This window comes from Micropterus salmoides, unplaced genomic scaffold (genome assembly GCF_014851395.1).
Source record: "Micropterus salmoides isolate LMB-PRFRI ecotype aquatic unplaced genomic scaffold, ASM1485139v1 Ms_hic_scaffold_22, whole genome shotgun sequence".
NCBI classification, from domain to species: Eukaryota; Metazoa; Chordata; class Actinopteri; order Centrarchiformes; family Centrarchidae; genus Micropterus; species Micropterus salmoides.
The window spans coordinates 12822592-12835435 of NW_024041373.1; the positions used below are offsets into that span (position 1 = coordinate 12822592).

General features: G+C 39.0%; 1 protein-coding gene across 4 annotated transcripts in view; it reads right to left on the reverse strand.

Moving 5' to 3' along the window:
• adgrb3 (adhesion G protein-coupled receptor B3) overlaps window positions 1-12844 on the reverse strand; it is a 114031-nt gene that overhangs the window by 26421 nt on the left and 74766 nt on the right. For all 4 annotated transcript variants that reach the window (XM_038737754.1, XM_038737755.1, XM_038737757.1 and 1 more), the window contains 4 exons: window positions 11925-12071; window positions 10809-10884; window positions 9003-9105; window positions 8458-8501 (listed from right to left, as the gene is read on the reverse strand). In XM_038737754.1, the coding sequence (XP_038593682.1) occupies window positions 8458-8501; window positions 9003-9105; window positions 10809-10884; window positions 11925-12071 (370 nt within the window). The remainder of the gene's footprint in view (window positions 1-8457; window positions 8502-9002; window positions 9106-10808; window positions 10885-11924; window positions 12072-12844) is intronic.

The window sequence follows — 12844 nt, forward strand, 5'->3', positions numbered from 1 at the left end:
AATTACACCTCCCTGAAAGCAGATTTTCATCAGCAGAGGTGTCTGATTATCTGGTGGCTTCCGGCTGTAAAACTAAGATCTATGTTTGTTTCTGCCAGCCAAAATGATTGCAAGTTTTTCAAACCGGTAGCTATTGGGGAGGTTGTTCCACGAATAGTCATACATGATGGAAACAGCAGATGAGGCTTGTCACTGTCTGAGGTAATTCCTGTAGGACACAGCAAGACGATCCATGCTGGAGTTGCTGGGTGACCAACAAGCATCGCACTCTTTACACGGCTGCCCTTTGGGTATGGCGCTGCTGCACTCTCAAAACATGATTGTCAGATTCAGAAGCAAATTCACTCTCCAATGCACACTTCCTTGTGATGAGATTGATGGCATGTGCAATGCCTCTACTTCTTGAAAACTTTGGAATGAACACCACCGCTCCCCTGGTGAAGACTCAATCTTCGACATGATCTGTTCCTAACTTTTGACTTGCTAGATGGTTGTTTCTCTTTTGTGCCAGTGAGAGAAGCTGACAGGAGACCATCCCTGACTGGGGATTTATATATGCCACGTCTGATGTGTTGTCTGACCTTATCAGGGCTTGGTGGCCTTAGAATATGAAATGTCCCCGCGGGACAGTGTCAGTGTTGATGTTAACCACAGTGACATTCATCACGTTCCCTTTGTTGGCCACTTTCTATCCATGCAGTGATGTATTGACAACTTTGTGCTACAACCTGAAATTTGTGACAGCAGAGTGACACAAAAAGTCGACAGATTCAGATTTTAAACCCTCTTGTCTTGCACAAAGAGAGCTCGACATTTGCTCAAAGTTCCAGTTGGTTTGTGTTCCTTGCTGAACTTTGACAGATTAAGTTCCTCCAGCCATAGAGATCTTATTTCTAGACCCACAACTTAATACAGATGTCCAAGCAGTGCACTTAAGAGTTAAATGCTGAATCTCTGCAACCTCAGAGGTATAGACTAAATGACCAGACCGGGCTGCAGGTTTTTTTTTTGCCTTTGTTGTTCTTGAACACGCCAGTCAGCTTTGTATATGAGACTGCTTTTCCCACCATATAGTATTTCTTCAGGAAAGGGGGATAACCATCCAAAAATCTCTTTAAATTCATTGCATGCTCTCATTAGATTATCCAGGCACTGGGCTGGGGGCTTAAAGAGCGCCTTAGGCGATGCACTAGAGGCAATTTTATAAAGTCTTGAAAGACTGACACACAATGGCAGGCAGAGGATGGCGGGGGCAATGCTGAGAAATTATTCCATCCATCTTGGATCTCTTGATGATGGGCAATTTATATCAGCCTGTGGGCCACACTGCGTGTGTTAAGTGAATGAAGATAAAGAAAAAAGAGTGCATATTTTTATATAGCAAGAAAAATCGTATTAATCCTGAGTGGGATAAAACCCTTAAAAGGAGGTAGGCAAGCAAGAGAACCTGCAGTCTGGATTTGTTCGCGAGGACATGAATGGCTCCACAGGTGCATACAAAGTATTGCACCTGCTAATTGGGCCATTCTGCCTACTATGACTCCAGATCAGTGTGTATTCATTTTAACACAACTTGCATTGTTGTCAGATTAACACAAAGGTGTTAAATTCCACATAATTGGAAATGTAGTGTTGCAAGCTTCATGTTTCTTAATTTAAAGCTAACAATGGCAAAAACTGACAACATGGGAATCTGTCTCATGTATAAATAAACTCAGTTAGTTTCACAAGTGAAGCTAAATATAAATACACCAATTAAAGCAAAGAGAATCAATTCAGTCAGAACTGTTCATTGCGTGTTAGGACCACTGAGATGCCGCAGCATCATGCCACGTCTGCACTTAAATCACATGTACTACCTCAGGGTGTACATGTGATTTACCCCAACTCACATCCAGTTCTCTGACACACACAAACACAGCAATACCTCCTGCTGTTAACTAATGCATGGTTAGTGTCCTCATCAGTCCATCATGAGTCCTTCCTGAAGCAAAGCTTACAATTACTGTAAACAACGCCCACACTGTTACTGCCTGCCGACGTGTACAGGGATCACTGCAGCGCGGACAGGCAGAGGTCCCAAGGAAAACGAGTTTAATTTTATTACAAATGAATCCACCAGAAATAAAGAATGCAATGCTCTCACCATTATTGTCTCCCAATCGGCATCGTCGACAGTTTCCACTCAAAACAGACCTAAAAACAACAACAAAAACATCTTCCCACATGGGTCCCTGGGACTGAATCTGATCAAGTGCGAGTCTGGAGCAAATGTGTCTATGTGAGGGTCTATGACGTGAAAAAGTTTGACAACCACTGATCTCAGATATGGAAATGTCAAAGAAGCTTGACGTCAAAGAAGGGAAACCATTAGAGAGCATTTTCTAATTCAACAGAATTAGAAAGACGGAACCTGAAATCAAATGCAACTTTAGCTTAAAGATAAAGCTGGAGACGTACATTTTGAGCTCTAAATACATATCACCAGCTGCAGGTGTATTTACTTTTTACACAGCTTGTCGGACTTCTTAAGTATCTCTAAACCTAACAGATGAAAATGATCAAAGTGCACATACATATTATCAACTGCAATATGAATAAAGCTTTGCACACAAACTTTCGGTTAACAAACAACAGTGAAGGAAAGCTGGAATATAAGCGTATCGAACTGGGCCCATGGCATCCATGTACCTTTTGGTGTTTATATTATAAAAATGTTTAGATACCTAGGTAATGGGGAACAAAATCTTGCAACTTACAATAAAGGTTTCTCTTGGCTCTTAAGATCTGCCTCCGATGGCAGTGTTTGGTGTGGCCTGTTTGGCTCGAAGCCAAGATCTCCAGATGGTTATTGAACCTGAAGCTACAACAGCTGCTTTTCTCACCTCGACACGTAAATGATTCATATGCTTTGATTCCACAGGAAGCAGAGGGTGCCTGGTAAATTCGTGGTATGAAGTGAATAGCATTGAGTAATTTGAGACATAACTATTGAGGTAAGTCATTTGTAAAAGCTGAATTACAAAATGTTACTAGTCATCAGTTTGGATAACTATATTTTTGTTGTCACAGGTTTGAAAGCGCCATTTTTCTTTGAAATCAGTGGGTCTATTATTATTGCATTGTCCACTCATTTGAGAGAAATTTATAATCTTAATAATCTTTGGTACATGTACTATTTAAAACATTGCAGTTAAATCCACCAATAAACTCCTTGGTGCTGCTTGGTCTCATGTTATTACAAGGTGTCTCCTTCAGTTTTATTGTTGTTATTCAGTATATGGCCTGGTGTGTTTCTGCAGAGTAAATCATCTCAATTGAATCGAGAAGAAGCTGAGCAACCCGAAAAGAAGGAAACACTTAAATCTGTGGAGTCTCAGCACAATGTTTCCCACTGCATTTATGGCAAATGTAACATGTTTGGTCATAAAGATTACTGTTATCTGTTTGGTTATACTGCACTGTAAAAGGAAACTACATTTAATAATTTTTTATAGAATTGTAGTAATATTATAATTTAAGCAAAATGATTACACTATGACAAATCAATCTTAAAAAGTAAAAAGCAGGTATAATAAATGGATGGATGGTTTGAAAGAGGTGTCAAGGATGCCATCTACTCCCGAGTTGAGAAGCCGTCGCTGAATAGAGGAGGGGGTCTACGCCACCACTTACAATGCGGTCCTTTCATCACTTCCCAGAAAACTCAACAAACGTAACCTATTGGCCTCAGGTGAAGATGCCAATGATGGTCATTCAGTCTTGGCCTCGGGTAGTCCTAACGACCATAACGACTGTCGTTACAACAGCCAGGAATACTAACGAACCAGCGGTATCGACGATCCTGGCAAACGATCCCACTGAGGTTAGATAGCTGACTGGTTTCCCTACCAGTCAGTCCTTTGGATGAGGAACAAAACGTCTTCTAGTATCTTCAACCAAGTCCAGTTGCCCTTGATTTTAACCTTCTTTGGATAAATATCACCTGAATAACTGTGAATCTTCACAGACAAGAAGGCTGTGTGTTTTAAAGACATTTTAAAGAGGGTCAAGATGCTGTTAATCCTGATGTGGCAAGTTGTTTCAGGATCTAATAGCATTTCATGATGAGGGTTGTCCTCTTCAGTTCTCTATAAGACTCTGTTGAATAATCTGAGAGGGTAGCTGCTAAAACATCTGCGATTAAAAAGTCAGAAAGACATTCATATGGCTTTCCATGCACTGCTTTACAAGGATTCAGTGGATTTTAAAAGTATCTCATTACAGGGGAATGCCAAAAGGCTAGAACTAGCTTATAATGACATTCTGCAATTTTCCTTTTCTGCAAATTTAGTGGCAGCCTGGAACAACTAAAGAGCTGCAATTGATTACAATGATCGAAATGAGATTAATTCATCTTTCCAAAACGTTTGCGAGAAACATGGGTTCTAAGCTTAAATAGGCTAAAAAAATCATTGGACTAAAACAATGTACACTATAGTGTGATATTTCTTGAGTAGATTGGTAGATTAATTCCCACCTATGTAGTTTTGACCACTACAGGGAAGTTAAAGGATCTAACATCACTGGGTTGCATTTCATATGTGTCCCTTGGCACAGTGGTGGGATATTGGCCATTTGTTTGATAGTTGAAAATATTGACATTTCAAAGACTCATAAAGGCGTATGCATCTGACCTGTTTACACTTGGTGCTGTGGAGCTGCAGACTTGAAAAGTAAATGAAAGAAAGATATTGGCTCTCTGGATGCTGCAATGTTTTATTTTTTCACAACACACACTTCATATTAGTATGTTTATTTATATTTTCGTTTTATTTTTCACCGCGTCTATTTTCTCCACTACTTTAAGGTATCAACTAGCCAGGTGCGGCAGATTATCCTACAGCTCTCTGGGTTATAACACTGATCAAAACATGACAACTGCAGGAAATCTCGTGTGTAATAGCTCTGACAGGTGAGTCATTTTGCTTATTTTACTTGCAAATAATTAAATGGAAATTGCTTGGGAACTAATTATCTTGTCAAAACATATTAAATAAAGAAACTTTTCAGCTGTGTTGATTGTATTTGTCTTCACATTAATTATCATCTTCTTCATAATAATAAAGAGGTGGAAGATTTATTGTAAAAGTACTAATACAACAGTTTAAAAATATTACATTCAAATACATTAGTGAATTATTATTACTGATGCATAACATAAAAGTAGCATATTAATGTTTTAGTTGGAGCTAATTTAAATCAATGATTACAGTATGCTGCTGGTTAGTATAATCCATAACAATGCATCATGTATTATAACCTGATATTATGTTTTGCATGCAAAAATATTAATCTGTATTGCAGTCAATTATAGCAGTCTGATAAATGTAGCAGGGTAGAGGTATAAACTAGCATAAAATGGAACTACAAAAGTGAATTATAGAGTAAATGTATTTTCCAACACCGCAAGTTATCAATCCGGGTATCAAGATTCTGTAAACAATTATGTAGATCTTGTAGTCTCAACAAACGCAATTCTTTTGTCATCATCATACAAACTACTCACTGAGAAATAATTACCCAATTTTATGTCCATTTATTGTTTTGCTGGCTTATGTTTCCTTTAATAGATGGATTTTAATATTCAAAATTATTCTCATTAAACCCGAGCCTTGATTAAGAAATATCTTGCTGTCCCTCTTGCTCCTAGTTTTTTTTGCTAAAAATAAAACAACACATAGTTTTGCAGTTATAAAGATTTAACAGCACCTTGTTAAAATGCACCCATTCAGTTCACTCCGCATAGCAAAATATGGGCAAGAGACAAGCGCGGAAAGCCACAAAGTTAATGAAGAAAGTATAAATTCTATCACAACATCAAGCTGCAGCTTTGTGGTGATGAACAGCATGTTCTCTTCTTAAAACGGTCCTCGCAGTTGCTTACATAAACCGACAAATCACAAGAGTTTTTCCTTGTGTTGTCGCAGAAGAATATTTACGCCTCAGGTTTCCACCCCTGCGGTGAAAGCAAAGCAGCAGACACTCAGGTATGGCAGCTGCCTCAGCCCTCCAGCTTTACCGTAGCTGCCTCCAGTGTTCAGCTCTGTATTCACATGTTCTGTGTCTGGACCACAATGAGCCATTGCAACGGGCAACACAGAGGACATAGTTTTCCACTTGTGAACAACATTTTCATTCTGCTAATTGTTACAGTGAGCACTCTCATTTGGTTTGAACCAACATGCCTGACAGATGGTGTATTACCCCCTCAATGAGTCCTAAGAGTGGCTGCTATTGTGTAATAGGCCGAGCCAACTGTTTGAAATGAACATGATAATCATACCATGGAGCCGTTCGGCGGTGCTAAAACGACTTGGTGTGGATCAGGAAAAAAACCACTTGGTTTGTGAAAGTCGGAGAAAGAGAATGGAGCTTGTCCCAGTTGTATCTTTACTGTTCAAAAATAGATTAGTTGCCGTCAAATACCATGATACAGGACAGACCTTGCACAATTCACATGCTAATTCAAAGTAAATTTAACAACCTCATATTAGCTGTTCCCTTTGCTGGTTGATCCACAGCTGCTGTTCAGTATCTACTGTATATGTGGCTGTGTTGTAGCATGCTATGCAGTAATGTGCTGTGTTATTATTTCTGTTTTAGTATTAGATTAACCAATCCAGCACCACATCTGAATTTCAGATTGATCTGGAAATTATATAGGGTTGGCAATACCTGCGGTTACTGTTGGTGACAGAAAGTACCTTTTACAGCAACACTGTACTGGTAGACTGGTACTCGAGTTGCGTTCAAAAGACACATGTACTGACCGTTATGGGAAGCGAATATGCCTTGAGCAGATACTGTACATGGTCAAAAATGCAACAGAAGGAGAGCAACTAGTGCGTCTGTTTACAGCGTACCAAAGCATGTGCTGAGAGAATTCCCCACATTCAGCAATACAATCAATCATTGCAAGCATGCACTATTTCCTGCGAATCCCTTGTGCATGTGATGGTTATGCCATTTGAATCCCGTGCAGGAAAAGCAAACTCTTCCAGTAACAAATAAAACTACTCCTATACTACTAATATATTGAGAAACAATTATAGAATGCAAATACATTCAGTAGCTATTGCTGAAAAATGTTGGCCATAAACAGTGTTAAAAATAGGGTTTGCTATAATTAAAAGGTCTTTATAAGTGTAAATAATTCAACAGCTATCAGTGCCTATTCATTTTTTAGTCTAATAAGTAAATAGCTGCCTCTTAGCTAAAGTAGTGAAAAGGCCTCGCAGCAAAGGAGCAAGAAAAGTTGACTCTTTTTTGATTTTTTTTCTGATTCTCCGGGAGGAAATGCTCCAACAACTTTGGTTTTATCAAGTGACACTGTGACAAGAACACTGCTGTCAAACGTTAACTGTGCAGATACGAAAATCATCCCACTGCAAACGTGGTGACATCAAATCCCACTAAACAGCATCACAACAACAAACTTGGGCAAAACCACGCCAACTTTAAAGGGTGTGTGTAGTAGTCAACAAAAGTTTCAGAAAAGCATTCATTAGCTGTGTAAATGTACACACACATTACAATATAAGATAATGCCACCCAATACTTCCTTTGTGATGTATTTAATGTTTAAATGTTGTCTTTATTTGTCTCCATGATAATTTTTAGGGTTGTAGTTTTTGCTGTTGTTGCGTGTCACTTCTTTTTGCTTATGCAGCTGTGTTTTGCATATGTTCCCCTGATTTTTGAGAGTTTTCCCCATGCCCGTTACATAAGTCTGCAGTATTTGTGGCTGATGCACCAGCACCTCAGGCAGTGACTATCTGGCCTGTTCTCTCTATCTCTGTAAGTTGCCTTATAAACTCTCACTTGTAAAAACGTTGTTTTATTTTTTCAGATGACTGTTCAAGAGCCGACACATGCTGCAAAGTGTTTTTTCACTTAACACTTCTGTATGAGCAACTCACTTGTGTGAAGGTCTGTATAATTGCTGATGTACAGAAGTGAAGCTATGATTCAACAGTGAGTCATATCATGTTCTCATAAGAGTGTTGACAAAATCATGACAGCATATGCTGAACACAGGAACACCGCTACTGGAGAACCTCAGCAACACTGACTCACACTAACACTGGAGACACTGAAAAACTTCACAAACTGATTTACAACATGTTTTGTTCTCAGCAAAGCATAAACACCATAGTGTGTGCTTCACAACAGTTTCATTTATATCGATGCTTTTTTATAGGGCTGTATTCCTTTTAGGTTTTCCGATTATTTTGCCCACACTATTGGGGTACCCCTCTTCTTTGCAAAGGAATGCACAAGAGAAATGTGTTCTTGTGTTTTTCAAGATGAAGGGAGGATGCACACTGACCCATTTTTAGAGGTCAGAAAAGTGTGTTCTCTGGAAACCATGCTTTTACCTTGATAGTGTGAAAGTGAAAGTGCATGTCCACTTACATTATGGTGCTGTCCCACAGTGCACAGTAAGGGTTTGTTGTTCCCTGGAGGGCAGGAAAAGGACAACTGATCAACATTGTCATCATCATCATCATCATCATCATTATTATAGACCAACTGCATACGCAGATCTTTTGATGTGCTTCATGGATCACATGTAAACCATAATTGGAGTGTGGAGTTTACTATCAGAGACACACTTGCTGACACGGTCAGACCTACATGCACTTTATCTCCAAGATGAATGAAAAGGCCTGGATCATAAAAGGGATTGTCCATGTAATTATCAGACTGCAGCGCTCTCTCCTGACACCGGGTGCTTGCAAATTAATTATCGAGCCAATTAACCGCCATTGTGTGTTGGCTAATGGGAGGTGATGTGTGCTGTGCAACAGACAAACTCTTTCTGGAAAACAAAGGATCGTTTATACCAAAACTAACATGAATAGCAATATTCATAGGTCCAAACAACATGGTTATTTGTTGATCTATACGAAGGTGTCGGTTGCTCTGATCCAAAATGGCAGAAGGACTGTGGTGCTTACATTTGCCAGGTGAGCCAGTTCAATCTCCAGGTGGGACTCCGTTGCCTTCGGCTCAGGTCTCACAGTCACAGCAATGACCTTGGAGTTCACAACTGTGTGGTTCCTGAGTCAGACAAAGACGGAAAAATGAATTTCATTTCTTGAAAGAGACCGTCACACACTGTTTAATTGTCACTGAGGGTCAAATGCTGAACAATCTACTTCACTGTCTAACATAACGCACTAAAGTAGAGGCTCATGTTTGATATATGCACTTAATTGTATTAGCATACTGTATATCCCTATAAATGTGAGCTTATGGGTATAAAGGATGAACATCAGACAACATTTCCAGTGTTCAAGGCTTTAACCCTGATTTTAGTTCAAATACCTGAGGTGTCTTTTAATGCTCTGTGAAGAAGCTTAACACTAAAGGATTAGGTTTAAGTGCAGAGTCAGTGAGATGTTCTGTATGCATGCTGTATAAAAAACACTGGTCTCCTGACTTGGGGTGTCTGAGAAGATCTTGTGCATATATTTCCAATTTCCAAGTTCTATTCTCTGCTGGCTTATCTAATAATCGAAAATTTAGACTGCACATTCTTCAAATTTAATTCAAATGTGTTTGTGTAATTTTTTTTCACTAGTGCCGCACACTACCCAAATATCAAATACTCAATAAAAGGAGGATTGAAAAAGCTGCCCATTAGACATCAAAGCAGCTATACAGGATGTTTGCCAGTAATGGTGTTCAAAACATCCAAGCAGACCAGAAAACAGAAAGTACAAATCAAAGGCTTGTCTGAACTGAATGAGATGTTTCTTTGAATCTTACGCTTTTAAAATCTGGCACTATAGTCCTGTTTCAAAACCATCTCCAGCTATTGTATAGTTGACAGAATATTAGAAGCTGAAATCCATGAGCACTTCCTACTAGGAAGAAAACTGTCAACTTCACAAAGGAAAGTAGAGGTGAGACTGCAGCCCCCCCCACCACCACCCCAGTCCTACCAGCACCACTTGAGCTGAGAATATTTTTAACTGACTTTTTCATACAGCAAGCTTCAGTCATGTGGGCTTATTTTAAAATGGAAATCACTGGAGTAAATGGATAAGCTCTAAATGAACAAGTTCTCCACTCTAAGTGCACTGAGAGACTTCTAACATTTGGTGGCAAAAAAAGTTATTTTCTTTTGACGCTTCAAAAGCTTTTGGAAAATCTAACACTTGTATCTTGATCTGCTTATCCTCCTATTTGTCTGGAGAGGGCGAGCTTCAGTGTCCCGATACGTGGTACTCTCCACATGTGCACAGAGGGCTGCTGTTCCACCTGTGACAGCTGGTCTGGCCGGTCCTCGAATGACCGCTCTGTCCTTGGTACGTTGGTGCCAGGGACTTGTTGATTGGGGTGTGACACCAGGTGTTTGTTTGGGGCATCCTGCTGCTTTTCCAGGCACTGATGTCATACTTAATTAACTACATATTCCATGCTACAGTGAATATGTTTCATTTACTAAATTAGAGTCAACACAAACACACTCATTTCCCTAAGTTTTATATCAAGCATTTTAGCACTATGGACAAAATTGGAAGAATATTACATGAAAATACCCCTAAAAGTCATCAACTTTAACTTAATTTAATTTTACGTCTGTGAAGTGGAACATTTCAGGGACACTGGAGTCAGGCATAGCCTGTTTTTAAGACTTGATCTACCACTGTGAATAAAAATGGACACCTTTGCAGCTTCCAAAGGATTAAATCTATCTCATATTTCCTCTTGCCAGCAGACCAGAAAATACAGACAAGGAGATATTCTGCCCTTACTTTGGTGAAGGTAGCATGAGTCCAAGAGTCTTGTAGAGAACTGTTCCCAAAATGAAGACAGGCGATCCTTCCATATCTAAAGGCAAAAAAAATTACAATTAATAAATATTATTGCTGGGTTTTTAGTTTGACAGACTTTTTTTTGTATCATCTAACTTCATTATAAGTGAGCTTGTTGCCAGATTTCTAGTTAAGTAAATATGTCCATACTGTATATATTTAATATTGTAAGTTTTGCCTTTCAATAAAACGGCAAATTTCCATAATTCAGAGAAAAGTTTTAATTGGCTTAACTAAACCTGCTAGTTTGCAGTGCCAAAGCAGTTTCTGCCAATAACCCTTTTTTCGACAAGGAGCACTTTTCGCAACTTCTCTCTTTGTTGACTCCAGTGAGAGAAGTGCTAAAGTCTCCTGTAGAATCAGCTTCTTACACTTTCCAAATGAGAGTGGTTAGGATGAGGCACGTGGCACACATTCCTAATCAATCCCTTGTTTTGTTATCTTTGATATATTCCAGATAAGACTGATTACAACAATTAACCAAATTGTCTGGCTCTGGATTGGATATATATATATATATATATATATATATATATAGTGGCAACTGGCAGTGTTTGAAAGGATGCTGAAAATGCTGAGTCGGTGGAAAACTCTGAGACTGAACAAGCACAGGCAAGCAAACTGGCTTTGTTCAAAGGCGTGTAGCATTATTTCACTTCCCCAAAACAAGGGGTGGTGTAGCATAAAACATTAAGAAAATACCTTCTGCAGAAGACTGATGTGTCTTTGGGAAAGTCTTGTTGTAGTTTTCAGACAAATCAATTTAACTAAAGTCATTCAGCTTTTGCTGAGATGTCAACATATTTATTTCCCATTCCTCAGCAGTGGCCAGTGAATCCATCATTGTCTATTCACTATGTATTAATCCTACATTTTCTATGACAGTTACCTCTGCAGATTCTATACATGTTACTGCAAGTTTTATACAATAGTAAACTTTACATATATATATTCTAAGACCAATCAAGGTTGTACATGAACACTGTGTGTGTGGCTAAAGAAAGATGTGCTGTACTAGAAGTAGGATGGCTCTGTGAAATATATTCAGTCACATACCTGCTGACTGGGAAACAAAGAGGCCCTTTGGGATGACCACTTTATCTTCGGAGTTCCTGGCCCAGTCAACCATGCCTTTACGACCCTTCATGGGGAAGTTGATATCAGTCATCACAGACACGGCTGGAAGTCTCTGGATGCTGGCCACTACAGAATTCAAACAAACAGACCAACGAAGTGATACTGATGATCAATATACGTTTACAATTTATGAGTTTGTAAATTGGAAAATTGTGCCATTTCTGCCTGCAATGAAATATTCTCTTTCCCATGTCACATGTCTTTCCTGTCCCACACACAATCTGAATTGAAGTATGGAACACACAAAAACACACAGTATTTGTATATATCAGTGTGTTTACATTAATGCATGCTGCATACATTCTTTGTATTATAATCATTTTAGACTGCTTTGTATGATTTGTTAATAATCTGAAAAATATAAACAAGAGATTCCATCTCCTATATCTGGAAATTTAAAGCAATGGTTTGAGAACCAAAAATTTTTCATCCTTTGGAGGTTGTGCAACAACACCTCTGCTTTACTCTTTAAAAGGCACAATCTGTAATCCAAATGTAAACTACAAAAAAAAAAACCTCCTACCACCTAAGTTCAAAATACAGGACTGGAGGCTGCTATCACTCCCAAATTGAGAGGCAGATCTTTAAATATTCTGGCAAACACCACACAACAATGACCCCTAGTTCCCAACGTATTCAGATGCTATTAAATATTTGTTTACATCAGTAATGTGTGAGTAGAGTAGCGGTGACAGGTGTTTATTTGTGTGTGTGTGTGTGTGTGTGTGTGTGTGTGTGTGTGTGTGTGTGTGTGTGTGTGTGTGTGAAAAATGTATACGTCGAAGAAATCCCCCAATGGACTTTTAATGCATTCCTGTACACATTTACCACAAAGTGCA